General features: G+C 34.8%; 2 protein-coding genes across 2 annotated transcripts; one reads left to right on the forward strand and one right to left on the reverse strand.

Moving 5' to 3' along the window:
• The first annotated feature begins 3,313 nt into the window (after window positions 1-3,313).
• Window positions 3,314-8,074, forward strand: LOC110894376 (probable mitochondrial-processing peptidase subunit beta, mitochondrial). Its single transcript, XM_022141599.2, has 9 exons — window positions 3,314-4,091; window positions 4,843-5,007; window positions 5,140-5,277; window positions 5,407-5,558; window positions 6,254-6,362; window positions 6,497-6,595; window positions 6,934-6,999; window positions 7,647-7,754; window positions 7,837-8,074. The coding sequence occupies exons 1-9, from the start codon at window positions 3,444-3,446 to the stop codon at window positions 7,921-7,923; spliced, it is 1,572 nt and encodes a 523-aa protein (XP_021997291.1). The 5' UTR covers window positions 3,314-3,443; the 3' UTR covers window positions 7,924-8,074.
• A 1,121-nt stretch (window positions 8,075-9,195) lies between these two features.
• On the reverse strand, window positions 9,196-16,319 carry LOC110894377 (beta-glucosidase 40). The gene is made up of 12 exons (XM_022141600.2): window positions 16,035-16,319; window positions 14,593-14,659; window positions 14,194-14,252; window positions 14,023-14,098; window positions 13,147-13,218; window positions 11,769-11,856; window positions 11,361-11,616; window positions 10,486-10,825; window positions 10,279-10,310; window positions 10,106-10,208; window positions 9,623-9,731; window positions 9,196-9,522 (listed from the first exon to the last, which is right to left on the reverse strand). Exons 1-12 carry the CDS (start codon window positions 16,170-16,172, stop codon window positions 9,348-9,350), a joined length of 1,515 nt encoding a protein of 504 aa, XP_021997292.1. The 5' UTR covers window positions 16,173-16,319; the 3' UTR covers window positions 9,196-9,347.
• Between the last annotated feature and the right edge of the window lie 620 nt (window positions 16,320-16,939).

Raw genomic sequence — 16,939 nt, forward strand, 5'->3', positions numbered from 1 at the left:
GAATTGTTTAAAACTTATCTTTTTATGTTATGTATGAAAACCTGTATACTCGCCAATACATATTTGTATTGAACTATACTTTTTAACATGTTACAGGTTGATGATGACGATGCTATGAAACTGAAGTAGTGATGATGCATAGATACACATATAGACGTTTTAGGTTTTAATACGTTGTATAACTTTCGTACTTGTTTGCTGTATTGTTTTCTAGTATTGAACTGTTGTATATCAAGTTCCATGTACTGCAACATTTTGTTACGAATGAAATCAATGTATTATTAATTATATTGTCACTATTAGCGTTATGTTTGATGAGCAATCTTTCTTCGTCCCACTCCGATGATTCCGCCATTGGTTGGGGTGTGACAGACTAGTCGATAGAAAATTGGTTTCACTGTCGGAGCCCTAACCACCGCTGTCACCGTCAATCTTCAAAGGTTCCACCGGAAACATTGTGTGGTTTCTTACTTCGCCAAAAAGTGGTTGTGGTCTCTAACCACCACTGTTGCTCCACAAACCTCTTCCATTACACCACCAACATATTTAGAACCATAAAGGCCTTAGATTCGTTGTCCGGTCTGTTGTGAAGACATATATATATATATATATATATGTGTGTGTGTGTGTGTGTGTGTGTGTATGTGTGTGTGTGAGGGTTAACGTACAATAGCTCTTAACGTACGACCTATAATTATGCACGTTCATTTGTAAATTACGCAACGCACGTTATATATTTCAAACCCTAATTACGCATGAAGAAGAAAAATCACGCGTGATTAGGGTTTGTTTCAATTAGCCTGGGATTGAGTTTGATCAATTTCGTCCAATTCGTTTCAATTTTCTTTTCTTTCCGTTTCAGTTCAAATTGGCCATTGTTCGATCAATTTCATCGAATTGTGTTCAAATTCATCTTTGATTTTGAAAAAAAAAATATCAAAATGACGACTCGAAAAACAGCCCGAGGAACAGAGGATGCGTGTTGCAGGAACATGCGTGATTATAGGTTAAATAATTACGCACGTTATTTTTTGACACAAATCACGCTCGATTGGTTTTTTACCTAATGACGCATGTTGTATCAATAATTACGCATGTTATCTTTTGGTCGCGTACCAGTCGCACGTTAAGAAATATTTTATTTTACACTTTCTCTCTCTCTCTCTTTCTCTCTCTCTCTCTATATATGTAAGATAATTGAACATACCATACTAACTAATTAACAACACAATAACATAATAGGTATCTTTTTTTTTGAACGGTGACTTTCTTTTTGAGTGACCCAATATCACATCGCCTAATCGGTGGCCCTAGCCAAGTCTGTCCAGACTTACGTTGTCTTAACCGGGTCCGTGCTGGGTTGGTCAGACTTGGTTACGGCGTTTCCCCGGAAACCGTACTGCCTCCACACGAGAAGCTCGCTGAAGTAACAGCCGGATGAAAACCGAGGTGTGGCTCAGGATCAAACCCCCCTCAGTTTGTTTGTCACCATCATTGTCCAATATCCACCCAATATAATAGGTAACTGTTTGTTGTTACCAAACTTTATATACCACAATACAAGAACTAGACACTTATGATTACATATTTGATGTTTCTGTAATTAAGTAAAAGTTGTATCACTTAATTTAAAGTGTTTATGGTATCAATTAATAATGGATAAATGGGCAATTGAAATAAAGATTCTTGAAGTCAAAATTTTGTATAGCCATCAAATAAAGAATAAAACCATACAACTATACAAGCCAAGGTTCCGACAAGTGAAACATTATTTACGAGTGTAATTGCACATAAATACAATCACTATAAACAAAACCATCATCTCCTTCCATATGGCTGTCTAAATATCATAGTCATCAGTTGCCTTAACATGGATGCTTAAAAACGAGTGTTGTGTGAAATGTTCAGTGTATGGACAACTATCTCTCGAGCACAAGTTTAGGTTCGACCTCAATAGGAAAATAAAATGGCACCTAACAACGCATCTTTCTCACGATCTCCGATAGAAAGACCGACAAATTTCAAAAACAAACCGAAACACCCGATTATCATCACAAGAGACGACGCCAACGCACGTAGAAACTACATGATGTGACCTCTAGGATTAGGTCGTGACAATGACATTCACCTAATATTAACAACGGTGAATAGAAGAAAGGAGTCATTGTAACTTTTGATTTCTGGGGAGAAGGGGTTGACTGAACATATGTTATGTGGTATTTATATATTTGGCTAGCAGTTGACTACAAGGTCCAAAATTCTTAAAAAAACGTAAAAAATTATAAAACGCTATAACGTCAACCATAAAACAAACAAAAAACTCACAAATAATACAATGAAGATTACTAAAACACAAAAAATGTGGGTTTTGTTTTGTGTTTTGGATGATAAGACTTTGATTATCGAATGACTAACATTATTGTATTTTATGTTGATTATCATGCTGTGTTTTATATTCATATATCTACGATGATATGTTTGAAGTTTTTACGGAATGTTAGGATTAGAATATAAGGTTTTAGTAATAAGGTTTTAGTAATCTTCTTTGTTATTTGTGGGTAGTTTTTTTTTTTCCACACACTTAACATACTTGTGTAGGGTAAAGTTTTTGTACAAATAATCTTAACATACTAAACATACAAATTGAAGGAAAACTCAAAAAGACAAGGTGACATTTTTGTAATTATCAATAACTATCAAAGTTACTCTACAAATATACCTAAAAAAACCTAACCACTCCCCCCACCCCCAAAAAAAACCTAAACCCCCCACCCCCCACCCCCCAAAAACCTAAAAAAACCTAACCCCCCTCCAAAAAAAAAAACCTAAAAAAAAGCCTAACCCCCCCCCCCCCCCCCCACCCCCAAAAACCTAAAAAAAACCTAACCCCCCCCACCCAAGCTAAAATGCTAAAAACTAAACCCCCCAAAAAACCTAAAAAAATCTAAAAAAATAAAAAAAAAAACACACAAATTATTTTATTTTATTTTTTTAACATTTTTTATTAAAAAATCGCTACTTTTAGTAGCAGCCAAAAAAAAATATATATATTTTTTTTTGCTAACGAAATGTAGCGATTTTTTAATAAAAAATGTTAAAAAAAAATTTGTGTTTTTTTAGGTATTTTTGGTTGTAACTTTGATAGTTGGTGGTAATTACAAAAATGCCACCTTGTCTTTTTGAGTTTTCCTTCAATTTGTATGTTTAGTATGTTAAGATTATTTGTATTTGATCTTTTGCCATACTTGTGTAATAATCAACTCTTTCATTTATACAAAAAAATAGTAACATAAATAAAATCAAAAGAGTAAAAACCGTTGATAAAACGACCAATTCGACCCCCATTTCATAACCTGACCCGACCCGCTTCTTTCAGATTAAATCATCATCTTCTCCTAAAATCAAACCCTAATTTCAGATTTGCAATCACAGAACCACCAGCCATGGCGATCCGCCACCTCCTCAAGCTCTCCCGCCGCTCTCCTCGATCCCTCTCCGCCACCAGATCTGCTTCCACCGCCGTCGCCAGCGTCTCAGACACTCCGGCACCAGCTCCACCGCATCCAAACCAAATGATCTACGACCGCGTCGCCGAACAAGTCAAATCGAAGCTCAAACGTCTCGAAAACCCTAACCCTAAGTTCCTCAAACACAACTCTCCCTTTCCAACCCTAACCGATCACACATCAATCCTCACATACCCCGAGACACGAGTCACCACTCTCCCCAACGGCCTCCGAATCGCCACCGAGTCAAACCTCGCGTCGCAAACGGCCACCGTTGGAGTCTGGATCGACGCAGGGTCGAGGTTTGAAACAGAGGAGACGAACGGTGTGGCGCATTTTTTGGAGCATATGATATTTAAGGGGACAGAGAAGAGGTCTGTGAGGAGTTTGGAAGAGGAGATTGAGAATATGGGTGGGCATTTGAATGCATATACGTCCAGAGAGCAGACCACTTATTATGCTAAAGTTATGGGCAGTGATGCGCCTAAGGCGTTGGATATATTATCGGATATTTTGCAGAATTCGACGTTCGATGAGCGGTTGATTAATCGGGAACGTGGTGTGATTCTTCGTGAGATGGAAGAGGTATTGAAATGATTGTTATGTGTTTGTGTTTGTGGATTGATGATAAAGTTTTGATCTTTTGTTGTAGGAGTGTTAAGTTTGTAGTTTTAAGTATGTGAATTTTTAGGGAAGAGATGGATAGTTGTAGGTGTGGATTCAAGATGTGGTTTTTATTTAGTAGTTGCTGAACTGTGGCTTGTTTGGTTAGCATTTAAGAGGTGACTTCTTAAGGTTAGGGGTTCGAGGTTGGTGGTTGAGATGATAGGGAAAATAGGGGTGGATTGTGTGGTGTTAATCTTGGTGTAGTGATTGGTGTGTGGTGATAGTGTATGTTGACATAGTTGCATGTTTGTGAACTTTGTTTCTAAACAAGATTTTGAATTTGAAGTTAGGTACTTTAGTTAATGAAGGTCTTTGGATGAAGAGGTCATGTGATTGACATTAAACAATAAAATAGGTAGCATGATTGCATTGAGGTCTGCACTATGCTACAACTAAGTCGGGATTGTTATACACACCTGTAGTTATGGTATTACTAAGCCACTAAACGCTTAAGCGTTGCTAAGTTACTAGTAAGCATGAGGATAGTTTGGTCTTCAAGTGATTACATTTCAACCTCTCTGCTTATATTTGTTTCAAGGAAAAGGGTGCTTACTTTTTAGAGTTTATAGTCTGTATAAAATTTTGCCGTAATGTTTGATTTGCTGTAGCATAATCTTTTTGCAGCCGTTGTACTGAATGTTTTGTGTTATTCTTGCAATGTTGGTTTTAGGTTGGAGCACAGACCGAGGAAGTAATTTTTGATCATTTGCACGCTACTGCTTTTCAATACACTCCTCTTGGTAGGACCATTCTTGGACCAGCTGAAAACATTCAGAAGATCACAAAAAAAGATATTCAAGATTACATTTCAACCCACTATGCAGCCCACAGAATGGTACTCAACTTGTATATCAAATTATTAATAATATAATTCATCATCAAAATTTAGTTTTTCAATCCCCATAGTTTCAATTATAATATATTGTAAAAAAGTTACATTTTGTTGTAATTTATTTATATGTCACAGGTCATTTCAGCCTCTGGAGCTGTTAAGCATGAGGACGTTGTAGAGCAGGCGAAGAACTTGTTCACAAAACTATCTGCCAATCCTATTACTACAACACAGTTAGTAGAAAAGGAGCCTGCAATATTCACCGGTTCTGAGGTGTGTATTATAGTTTTCTTTAGCTTGAATTTTTTAGTTTTCTTTAGCTTGAATTTTTTACAGTTGAACAAACGTTTTCTTTTCTGATAATTAATTATAACAATGTTACTGAAAATGTGAAATAATTAGATTCGAATGAGGGATGATGATGCGCCACTTGCTCAGTTTGCTGTTGCGTTCAATGGAGCATCATGGACAGATCCAGATTCTATAGCTTTAATGGTCATACAAGCTATACTTGGATCGTGGAACAAAACTGCTGGTGGCGGCAAACATATGGGGTTGGTATTTCTTTTTTTTTCTTGGTTGGTCAAACCCAAACAATATGCAATTGTACGAGACTAGGGATCATATTCGTTTGCTTCATTGTTCTTGGATACCCTTAGCAGCATAGCGTTCGCTATCGTGCACTTCATAGCGTGTTGCTCATATCTCCCAATATGTTAATTACTTAACTAACGAGTCCATAGCATCATTTCGACGACGAATTCCGGCTCCGGTGCTGCAATTTCTGCCATAAACAAGGAAGAAGAAGAGCGGCTGCATGTTTTTGCATTTTAGCCTTTTAGAGTTTTAGGGTTAATTAACTTTATGTATTTTAACATTTAACCCCTCTATCTTTCACTAGTTTACATTCAGTCTCTAAACTTATAAGTTTATGCATAAAAAGTATAAATATAACATTATCTATGCATATAAAATTCATAAATAGCTATTTTTTATTTTTAAAATTTTTTAACTACCTTATTGCTAAACATGAAATAGTGGACGCTATTCACTATTGATAACTATGCTTAGCAGCTTTTAGTCTTGCTATTGCTGTTGGTGATGTAGGTGCCTTGATTGATTCTATCAGAAGCCAAACAATGATTTTTTTGCTTATTTCTTACCTTCCAACTTGCATATAGATTTTTTTTTTTTTTGTTATTGCACATATATATCTGACTTCATTTTTTAAATTTGGGAACTATAACAGCTCTCAGCTTGCTCAGCTGGTGGGGATTAGTGAACTTGCTGAGAGCATGATGGCTTTCAACACCAACTATAAAGACACTGGACTATTTGGTGTCTATGCTGTTGCTAAGGTGAGCTTAAGTTCACATTTCATTTAGGTTACTAATATTTTTTGTGGGTGTGCTATATAGTGCTTTCTTACGACATATTACGATTTGATTTTTGATTACTGATTGTTAGCTAATGCTTTTTGTTCATTATGCAGCCGGATTGCTTGGACGATTTGGCTTTTGCAATAATGCAAGAGATAAGCAAGCTATGTTACCGAGTCAATGATGATGATGTTATACGTGCTCAAAATCAGGTACTTATGTCATGTCTTCACGTTGAATTGTTAGCGTTTTCATTTCCTAGTCTTATATACGCTTTTTTTAATCTCATCTAATAACCCCATAAGAATTATATCAAGTTTTTGTTTCCACCTCTATAGTGACATATGCGATTGTGACCAATAAAAGGTTTTATTACTGTCACTATTGGTAAATGTTATTTTGGACTTCTGACAAAGTAAATAACCTTAAACCTAAGTAGCTAATTGCAAGAAAAAGTGGCGTCAAATAACAAAGTTAGCAGAATTTATAATCCTTAAAGGCGCGATATATCCATCAAGCTTATGTTATGACAATCTTCATCTGTTTGCAGCTTAAATCGTCATTGCTTCTTCACATAGATGGAACCAGCCCTACTGCTGAAGACATTGGACGACAGGTACACCAGATACCTGATACTATATATAACCTTAAACCTGTTTAGATTTATGTTTAATTTTTACATTTTGTTTTATTGTTTATCGCTAGCACATCATTGAAATTTATTGTCATGTTTTTTATTAAATTCTTTCTGACCCAATTTGTGCATTGATTTCTCACATGTTATATTCTTGATAACCAAACTAGAATTTAATGTTTAGCTAATTTTATGTGTACATGCAATCACAAACTAGAATTTAATATATATATTTTTTTTTTAACCAACTGGGGTGTCCCAGTTGGCCAGTCCCACCTCTACTCTTCACAGAGACCCGGGTTCGAGTCCAGGCAGGGGGTATTCTGCCACCTTCTTCCCAGAGGGAAACGGACTCAGCTCGGGATGGGGTATTAACCGCCAGGCAGCATTGGGACGTTGCTAGCTTGTGGAGTGGGATCACTCCAGCGGCCGGGAGGTCCGTGCAATAACCCCCCCCCCCCCCCCCCCCCCCCCCCGCCAAGTAGATATTTTTTTTTATAAGCGTCATATTTTTATAAACAATTGTAAACTACTATGGGATAACTGATAATGTTATTCAAAAATTTAGATGGAAGGGTAGCTTGTAAAAAAATTAAGTTCTTATGTATAATTCATGTTTTTCTTTACAGTTGATTACATATGGGCGTAGAATCCCATTTGCTGAGTTATTTGCAAGAATTGATGCAGTCGATGCTGCTACCATCAAACGTGTAGCTAACAGATTTATATTTGACCAGGTAATATCTCTTGTTTTGATTTTAAGTTGGATTATTATTTTGAATATTCCAGAATTTTATATTCTGTTTTTGGTGATTGCAGGACATAGCAATTGCAGCGTCTGGGCCTGTGAAGCTATTGCCAGACTACAACTGGTTCCGCCGTCGCACTTACATGCTCCGTTACTAGACACTTGTTATAATTTTGTTTTTATTTGTATGCTTTCCTCCATTTTTACCATAAATATCGCTGTATACGCGTGTCTGTGTACTATTACGATCAATTTATGATTTCTTTCCGAACCAAAATAAATTAAAGGCTTTTTGGTTTTGCCTCTGTATAACATAACATCATATCATCATTTTCTGGTTATGTATAAGAGCATTTTCAATGCATCGACGCGTCTCACATCAGCTGTCAAATACATTCATTTTCAAACGCATCGAAGCATGCTATGTTTAAACTGTATCGGGTAAAGCTTATAAATGGTTCAACCGGTAGTACCGGATGGTAATACTTAGTTGACTAGTTAGCCTTATAATTTCATGATAATACAACTTTAACTCAAAAAATAATCTAAAAGTGTATGATTCCATAACCGTAATAGGAAAAAAAAAAAAAAAAAAAAAAAAACCAAAAACGACTCCAAAAGTACTAATAGCCTTGATGGAAAGCCCGGAGGCTGGTTATTTTTCACATTTTTACCGAAAGAGTTAATTACTGTTTTCGTCCCTGTGGTTTGTCAAAAATCACTATTTCAGTCCATTAGTTTAAAAATTGCGATTTCAGTCCCATGTGGTTTCTCTTTCGTAACCATTTAAGTCCACCTCGTAACCATTTTAGTCCCTGTACTAACAGAATAAATGGATTGAAATGGTTACGAAAGTGAAACCATATGGACTGAAATGGTTACAAAAGTGGAACCACAGGGACTGAAATCGCAATTTTTAAACTAATGGACTGAAATAGTGATATTTGACAAACCACAGGGACGAAAACAGTAATTAACTCTTACCGAAATATGGATAGTAAATCTCAGAATTATCCGGATTTTATTAAAAAATAAAAATTAAAAATAAAAAATTTAAAAATCAAATTAGTAGATTAACAAAACTGGTACAATGGGTTGCAAAAATATGAGTTTCTGAACTGGAATTTGGTTGAACTCGTGCGTGCTCGCGGACACGAATGCAGTTCCGAAAGCCCGGGCTCGCATGAGACAGTTTTTGCACTCGGATTCGTTTTTAATGGTCATTACCTTTTGTTTTCTGCGTCTGAGCACAAAAAAAGACATGGTTCACCTCGCCTAGGCGCGCGCATGAGCACCGTTTTTACAAAAAAAAAGCCCATTTTTGCGCCTAAGCTGCCACCAGGCGCTATAGGCTCGCCTTGCTGCACCTGAGCGCCTAGTGCGCTTTTGACAACTATGGTGAGAACTGTAAACAACATAAAATATCCACATAGCATGCAAGCAAATAAAAATTAATTAGTCATTCATGTATATTATACAAACAAATCCAATATAATTAATAGAAGCTATTCTTTCGGTTTACCAGTCGTGTATTCATAGATAATGAAGACACGACCAGCAAATGATCTGATGTGTTGATCTTCTAACCCGCGGTCAAGAAATTCTTGAACCACATAGCCGAGTCCTTAGCGTATCTTTTGAGCTTGTCATTATAGTCGACAAAATACAACCCGAATCGCGAACTATAACCCGCAGCCCATTCCCAGTTATCCAACAATGACCATGCAAAATATCCCTTCACATTACACCCATCCTCTCTGCTTGCAAATACCACCAAACCAGAACTTAAGGGTATTGATCAATGTAATGTACAAACATTTAAAGCATTTTAAAAATAAGAGATCTAACTGGGCTTACTTTATGGCAGCTAGCAAGTTTGTGAGATAGTCATTATAGTATTTGACCCTTTTTTCATCTTTTAGTGCCTTTTTGAGAGAGATAAATGGGCTGTTTGGGTCATCCATCCCTGTGGGAACAAAAGCATATATGTAACCATACCTTACATGTTGAAACCTAGAAACCGTCCAAACCGGTCTTTAAGTTTGGTTTCGGGGTCAGGTTTTTTTTATTCGGTTGGTTGGTTTAGGAGTTTCTAAAGTCCAAATCGTACCGAACAGTTTTGTTTACGGAATTACGAATAAGACCCAACAAGTCCAAACCGTGAACCTGACTGAAGCGAAACCGTTAGTCACAGACCACAGTTTCGCTTGAGTTTGGTTTTGGTTGATATTGATAAAAACCGCTACTCACAGTTTGACTTACGGCTTATTCTATAAATAGTTAAAACCGGACCGTTAACGCCCATATTACAATGTACAAGTTCTCATAGTGAAAAATTACCATTTTCAGTGATAATCACTAGAGGATTCCCATATCTGTTCTTGACATAATTTAATAAACTTCTAAACCCTTCTGGCACTATGTATAACCAGATTGAATTTGCCTGCAATATAGAAAAAAAATAGTAAGTAAAGTTGACAATTTTGGCCTATACCATGTAAAAAATTACGTACCCGGTCGCCAATGGCTTTCCCGTTTCTCCACGCTGGAAAAAAGGATAAAAAATTGTATATTAGACAACTGGTATGAATTACAGAACCCAGACTTTTTTAAGTGATTATGTGTATATTGTTGAGTTGTACAGTGCAACTCAACAATATACAATTAAAAAAGTCTGGGTTCTACATATAAACCAAAACGAATAATTTTAAATGACATACGAAGGGTAATGGAACCCGAGTCTGCAACAGAATCGTTGAGCAAAACGCCGATGATCCTAGTTGAGTTATGCCACGCGTACCATGTTGTGTAATGATTTATACCAACAAAATTGATAGAACCCTTGAGAAGAGTCGATTGAAGTTTAGAAAATCTTGGTAACCGGTCTCCTACTCTTGTCCTCATTGAGCTCGGGTAGTCTCCAAACATTACAGGATCGAGAAACCATCCCAACTGGAAATCTTGTGCTCGTTGGGTTGCTTCAACGTCTTTGGTCTTGTTTGTGCCCGGCACATACCAAATGACATCAAACGCGATCCCTACGCGCCCATTCTGCTTTGCCTGAACAACAAAACATGTTTTCATTAAATAAAAAAGTGTTGATCATCAAAAAACTAATATGTTTGTGACAATTAGTTTGGAAACATGAGAGTTTTAAAATTGTTGAAACCGGCCGAAATATCCAAATTGAAGCAAGTTGGATGGTTGACTGATTTGAGATCTAAACAGTTTGGTTTTTGCGGTTTGGTTGTTTTAACGGTTCTGTCCGGTTTGAAACTTGGAACCGGTCCTTTAACTTCTATTAATTATGTATTTATTTTCATTTTTGAAATCTGTAGTTATCTTTATCATTTTAAAAAATATAATACAAACTAATGGTTTACAAAAAAAAAAAAAGATAAAATAAATAAAAAAATTCAAACCGTTAAATCGCTAAAGTTGGCCGGTCTGACCAACCAACCAACCCAATCTGGTTTTCATGGATTGTCGTTTCCTAAAACCATAGCTAGTTGTTTGGCCCAAATTTTATGTATTTTTGTCAAAATCGTTAAAACGGACAGTGAAACCTAAAACAAACAGGTTGAATTCAATTTACCTTGTATTTTCTTTTGTAAATGTCGAAGGCGGCTGCGTGTGAAAGAAGAACATTATGACCAACAATGTAAGGTTCACTAGCCGAGTTTCCACCCCGACAAAACAATCGAAGAAGTATCGAGCAACGGCCTGGTGCTTGAAGCCCGACATCATAACCTTGTACGGTTAAAGTATGAGGTTCGTTAAATGTCATCCAGTTCTTCACCCGATCACCAAATTTCTGGAAACATGTCTCGGCATATGTTGCAAAATCATTTCTGTGTTATGATAAAATGCAAAATAACATAACAAGTTTAATACATATTTTGCAAAATCATTTCTGTGTTATGATAAAATGCAAAATAACATAACAAGTTTAATACATATTTTAAATAAATAAAATTATGGATGGAAGAAAATAAATATTTACATTATTCGAGTGTCGAGCCATCCATTGTATTGGTCTTGTAGTGCTTGAGGAAGGTCCCAATGGTAGAGGGTCACGTATGGTTCGATTCCTATGGTTTCAATCCATGAATAATAATAATAATCAATTTTTAATTTAAAAAGTTTAAGATTGTATATTCAAACTTCTTTTTTTTTTTTTTTTTTAAAAGTGAACTTCATTAACAAACACAGCTACCTCAAACCGAGGCAGCCATCAAAACAACTATTACAAATTTACAAATTTACACCAATCTTCCCACGAAGTTGAACAACCTTTATTCCTATTCTTATACCATAAAAAACCCGTTTTTTTGACTTCACCAATGATATAATCAAGTTTAACCTCTTTATTTTTAAATCTGGCTTCGTTTCTCATTCTCCAAATCACCCAACCTCTTTATTTAAACTTCTAATATAAGAAATAGTAATAGAAGTAGGCTGGCTATAAATGAGTCGGTTTGATTTGACTATGGTGTAAAACGGATTTATAACTGATGTTCTGGTTTATGGATTTTTATAACCGATCAATTTTAGCTAGAAAACGGCTAAGTTTTCTAGTTATAGCTGAAGACAGCTCGGTTAATTTTATTGCTCTAGCGTAGGTCTATCTGAGCTTATTTCAACACACATAAACATATTTATGAATTTACATCGAGATAGTTGGTAAACGGACAACAAGTTGCGTCACTACCCGTTTTTGAATAGCAAAGCTAGGCCTTTTAAAAAAAAATTAAGGAAGGAAAGGCTATATATTCATATGTTATTAATAGAAATACAATACAAGATGTTTCTTGCTATAGTTATTTATATATAAAAAAAAACTATAGGTGATTTTTGGTTGTATATGTGTATATAATTATGAGTTAAATGCCATTTTAGTCCCTGTGGTTTGGGCCATTTTGCCAGTTTAGTCCAAAGGTTTCATTTTTAACCTGTGGGTTCAAAAAGGTTTCATAGTTGCCATTTTAGTCCACTTGGTTAACTTCATCCATTTTTTCTGTTAACGAGAAGGCCAATTTGGTCATTTTGTATGTAATTCTGTTAACTAAAAGGGCAACTCAGCCATATAAAATGACCGAATTGGCCTTCTCGTTAACAGAAAAAATGGATGAAGTTAACCCAGTGGACTAAAATGGCAACTGTGAAACCTTTTTGGACCCACATGTTAAAAATGAAACATTTGGACTAAATTGGCAAAATGACCCAAACCACAGGGACTAAAATGGCATTTAACTCTATAATTATAATCAAACCATTAGTATCTCATCTAAGTTAATTTTGATTCATGTTTCAAGTTAATGGTTAGATTATTCTATCATCATCTAAATAGAAGTGTTATTTGTCGGACTATATACACATACCATGGGCCAATAAAGAATTAATAAGAGCGTTGTAATGATCAATTCCAGCTTGGTTGATTTGACCACTTCCATCTGTGAAACAAAAATAAAAAACCCAAAGATATTATTTGATTTCAACAATATTAAGTATGGAGAGATAGATATACACATGATAAAAATTTAAGAAATTATCAAAATAATACTTTTTAGGTATATTTATGTGTTGATCATCTCTATTAGCCATAATTTTAACTCACAAGTTAAAGAATACGTAAAATTATTTTATCTACTTTATGTTTACGTATTCTTATAAAATGACCAGACTTTTTCTTTGTTTATGCACAAACTTTTTTGTCACATAAGTACCTAATCTTCTTAAAAAGTAGGTCATGTTTGTACATTTCAAGACATTTATGATAATACATGAAGATAAAGTAGATACGTGAAATTATTTTGTGTGTCTCATAAAATAGTTATAGAGGTGTTTGAACCTAAACTACAACATAAAAATAGTTAAAGTGATTCAAGGGGTCATGTTCTTAAAAAGTATGTCATGTTTGTACATTTCAAGACATTTATGATGATACATGAAGATAAAGTAGATACGTGAACTTATTTTGTGTGTCTCATAAAATAATTATAGAGGTGTTTGAACCTAAACTACAACATAAAAATAGTTAAAGTGATTCAAGGGGTCATGTTTTATAAAGTAGGTCACGTTGGTACATTTCAAGACATTTATGATGATACGTGAAGATAAAGTAGATACGTGAAGATAAACTACAACATACAAATAGTTATTTCCATGATTTTCTATTAAATTTTAGTAATTTAAGGGATATTAATATAAATTTTTATTATACAAAAGTAAATATAAAAAAGTTGAAAATTTCTTACTTGGGAAAATTCTTGGCCATGAGATTGAAAATCTATAGGCATCCATGCCCATATCCTTCATCAACTTTATGTCACCCTTCATTTGAGCCATCAAAACAGACAACATTTTTAACAATCAAAAACAATTACAATCACATCAATAATCTTTTTCAAGAGAAGAAGATTACTTGCCTCATACAAGTGGTATTGATCAACTGCCACATCAGCATTACTGAAATCAGTCACCTTACCTGCCAAATTACGAGGTCAAAATCGTAATTTCACTTTACAGTTAAAAATCCGCGACGATCCATAGGTGAATTGTATATAAAGGGTGCTCGAGATTGCTTACTAAATGTTTAAAGTTGTTAACATGTTTTTTTTTGTTCAACAAGCAATCCTAAACACCCTAACAGTCAAAACCCTTAATTCTTAAAGATGTGAGCCTCGACCCACCACGTTTTCTATAAATCTGAGAGTTAAATGCAGAAAATCTGATACTTGTTACACGATCTTATTCTTAATAGGGTGACACCAATATTATTTATTTTTGTTTAATACTTATATTATTGGATTAAATTGAAAAGTTACCAAATTTATGAGCAAATGTGTCCCAAATAGAAGGACCCCTTCCATCTTCCTTCACTGCTCCTTCATACTGCAAGAGTGCAAGTGATTATAGAAAACCAAAAATAAAGAGAAACAAATCATATCAGCAACCACTGGTGTAACATTTATGTTGCATCAAGTATAATAAATCAATTTTTTATAGGGTTGTCAACCGGATAAGGTCAACGAGTACATGAGTTTTAGATTTAATAGGTTGAATTGATGAACCCAAACATTGCAGCATTTATTCGGTTAAAGACATTACCTTGACCCGGACACACTTAAAATCACTTAAAGTTAACTACTTGCGTAATCCATTTATTTAAACGAGTCACACGGGTTGGCGGGTTGTAATTGAGTTGTAAGCATGTAATCAAGTTGTTTGGGTTAAGATGGTCATAAATGGGTTATCGGGTTGTAATAAATGGGTTAAATGAGTCGTAAATAGGTTGGTGGAATGACGATAATATATATACACTTTTATTCTAATTTCAACCGACAAGTTAAACGAGTCGTTCAAAACATGGCCTCTTAATTAAACGCGTTAGACATGACATGATTATTTTCATGTAAGAACCTATCACCTCTGATTTTATTTCTTACTATTATTTATATGGTGATATTTATTCGCGTATATTATATCCAAGAAAAATGATAATCCTTGTGATTTCCTCTTAAAAACCAAAATATTTAATTTTAAAGAAAACATGATTTCAATAAAGATACAATGCTAAACGGTTACAACCAGAATTCTATTTAAAAATCGATTGAAAAAACAAAAAAAGAATAACAACAGAAAGAGAAAGCAGAAATGTATGGGTCATATTCGCCGTATTGGATAACCGCTTCGTTAATACATCATACTTTGTAGTTTCTATTTAAAATTTTGATATAAATAAAAACAATTAATATAGTTTCTATTTAAACTTTTGATATAAAAACAATTAATATTTCAACACACAAGAAGTAATGATTTGTTGATTTAACCATGTATTAAATCTAAAAAAATACACTTAACCATGTATTAAAATTAAAAAAAAGAATACACAAACGTTTGTATTTAAAATTGGTTTTATAATAAACGTGTTTTATAAAAAAATATCAAACAAATTTCAGAAATTCAAATTCATATTTTCAAAAATTTAAATAGAAACTTTGATTAATAATAATAATAATAATAATAATAATATTAATAATAATAATAATAATAACATGATGTTTTGTTTTTTCAAAACCAATATAATATTGGAAACCACATAAGACACTTGTAAACCAATAGGCACAAATGTTTTATGTGGATATGGGAGAAAAAAATACAACAGTTAATACACATTTAAAACAATATATACAAATACATTATGCATGCGGTTTTTACAGTTTTCAACATATTTCTTGGTTGTGATTTAAACACCCCGAGAAGAAACCTGGTAAGCAGAAGAGGCGGTTCCAAAAACAAAGCCATTTGGAAAGTCTTTTCTGGTAATCCCCCCATAGGCACAACATAGATGAAGAAGTAGAAGCCCCAAAGCTAATGGTACAATTGTTTTCACTCTAAACAACATTTGTTTGCGTGAGTATGGATGGGTGCGCTTTGATAATTTAACAAGGTGACGCCTGAAGAAATAGACGATGGGTGTGTTATGGAGATACACCGAATAAGTAGGTAATGTGCATAAGGGTTTAAAGATAGCCACAAATGGGAATATTTGTTGCTTGTGGTGCTACAATGTTGGAATTCACTCTTTTAATCAAAATTACGTACACAAATTTAGTATACATAAGATAATTAATACATTTTGTTTGGATTTCCCATTGGCCAGCAACGGTCCCAATTTTAAGAATTTCTACTGACGGTCCCATCTTTTCACATATTGGCCTTCAATGGACCCTGACTAACAGAACCCTAACGCCGTTAGTCTCCGGTCGCCGGAAAAACATTTTTGGTCGAAAAAGGTTCCTAAAGGTCCGATCTATGGTTACAAGCAGGTTTGAGACGAAAATTTTGAGTTTTCCGGCTAAAAAAGTTGAGTTTTCCGGCCAAACAGAAGTGTTACGGTGAAAAAAAGGGTTTTTCCGGCAACCTTAATAATTGAGGCTTTTTACTATAAAATGTTCCTAAAGGTGCGTAATAAGGTTACAAAGAGGTTTGAGACGAAAATGATGAGTTTTCTGGCCAAAATGGAGTTTTCCGGCATAATACGTTTTTCCGGCGACTGGATACTAACGGCGTTAGGGTTCTGTTAGTCAGGGTTCATTGAAGGCCAATATGTGAAAAGATGGGACCACCAGTGGGAATTTTTGAAGTTGGGACCGTTGCCGAGCAACGGAC

Source organism: Helianthus annuus, chromosome 12 (genome assembly GCF_002127325.2).
Source record: "Helianthus annuus cultivar XRQ/B chromosome 12, HanXRQr2.0-SUNRISE, whole genome shotgun sequence".
NCBI classification, from domain to species: domain Eukaryota; kingdom Viridiplantae; phylum Streptophyta; class Magnoliopsida; order Asterales; family Asteraceae; genus Helianthus; species Helianthus annuus.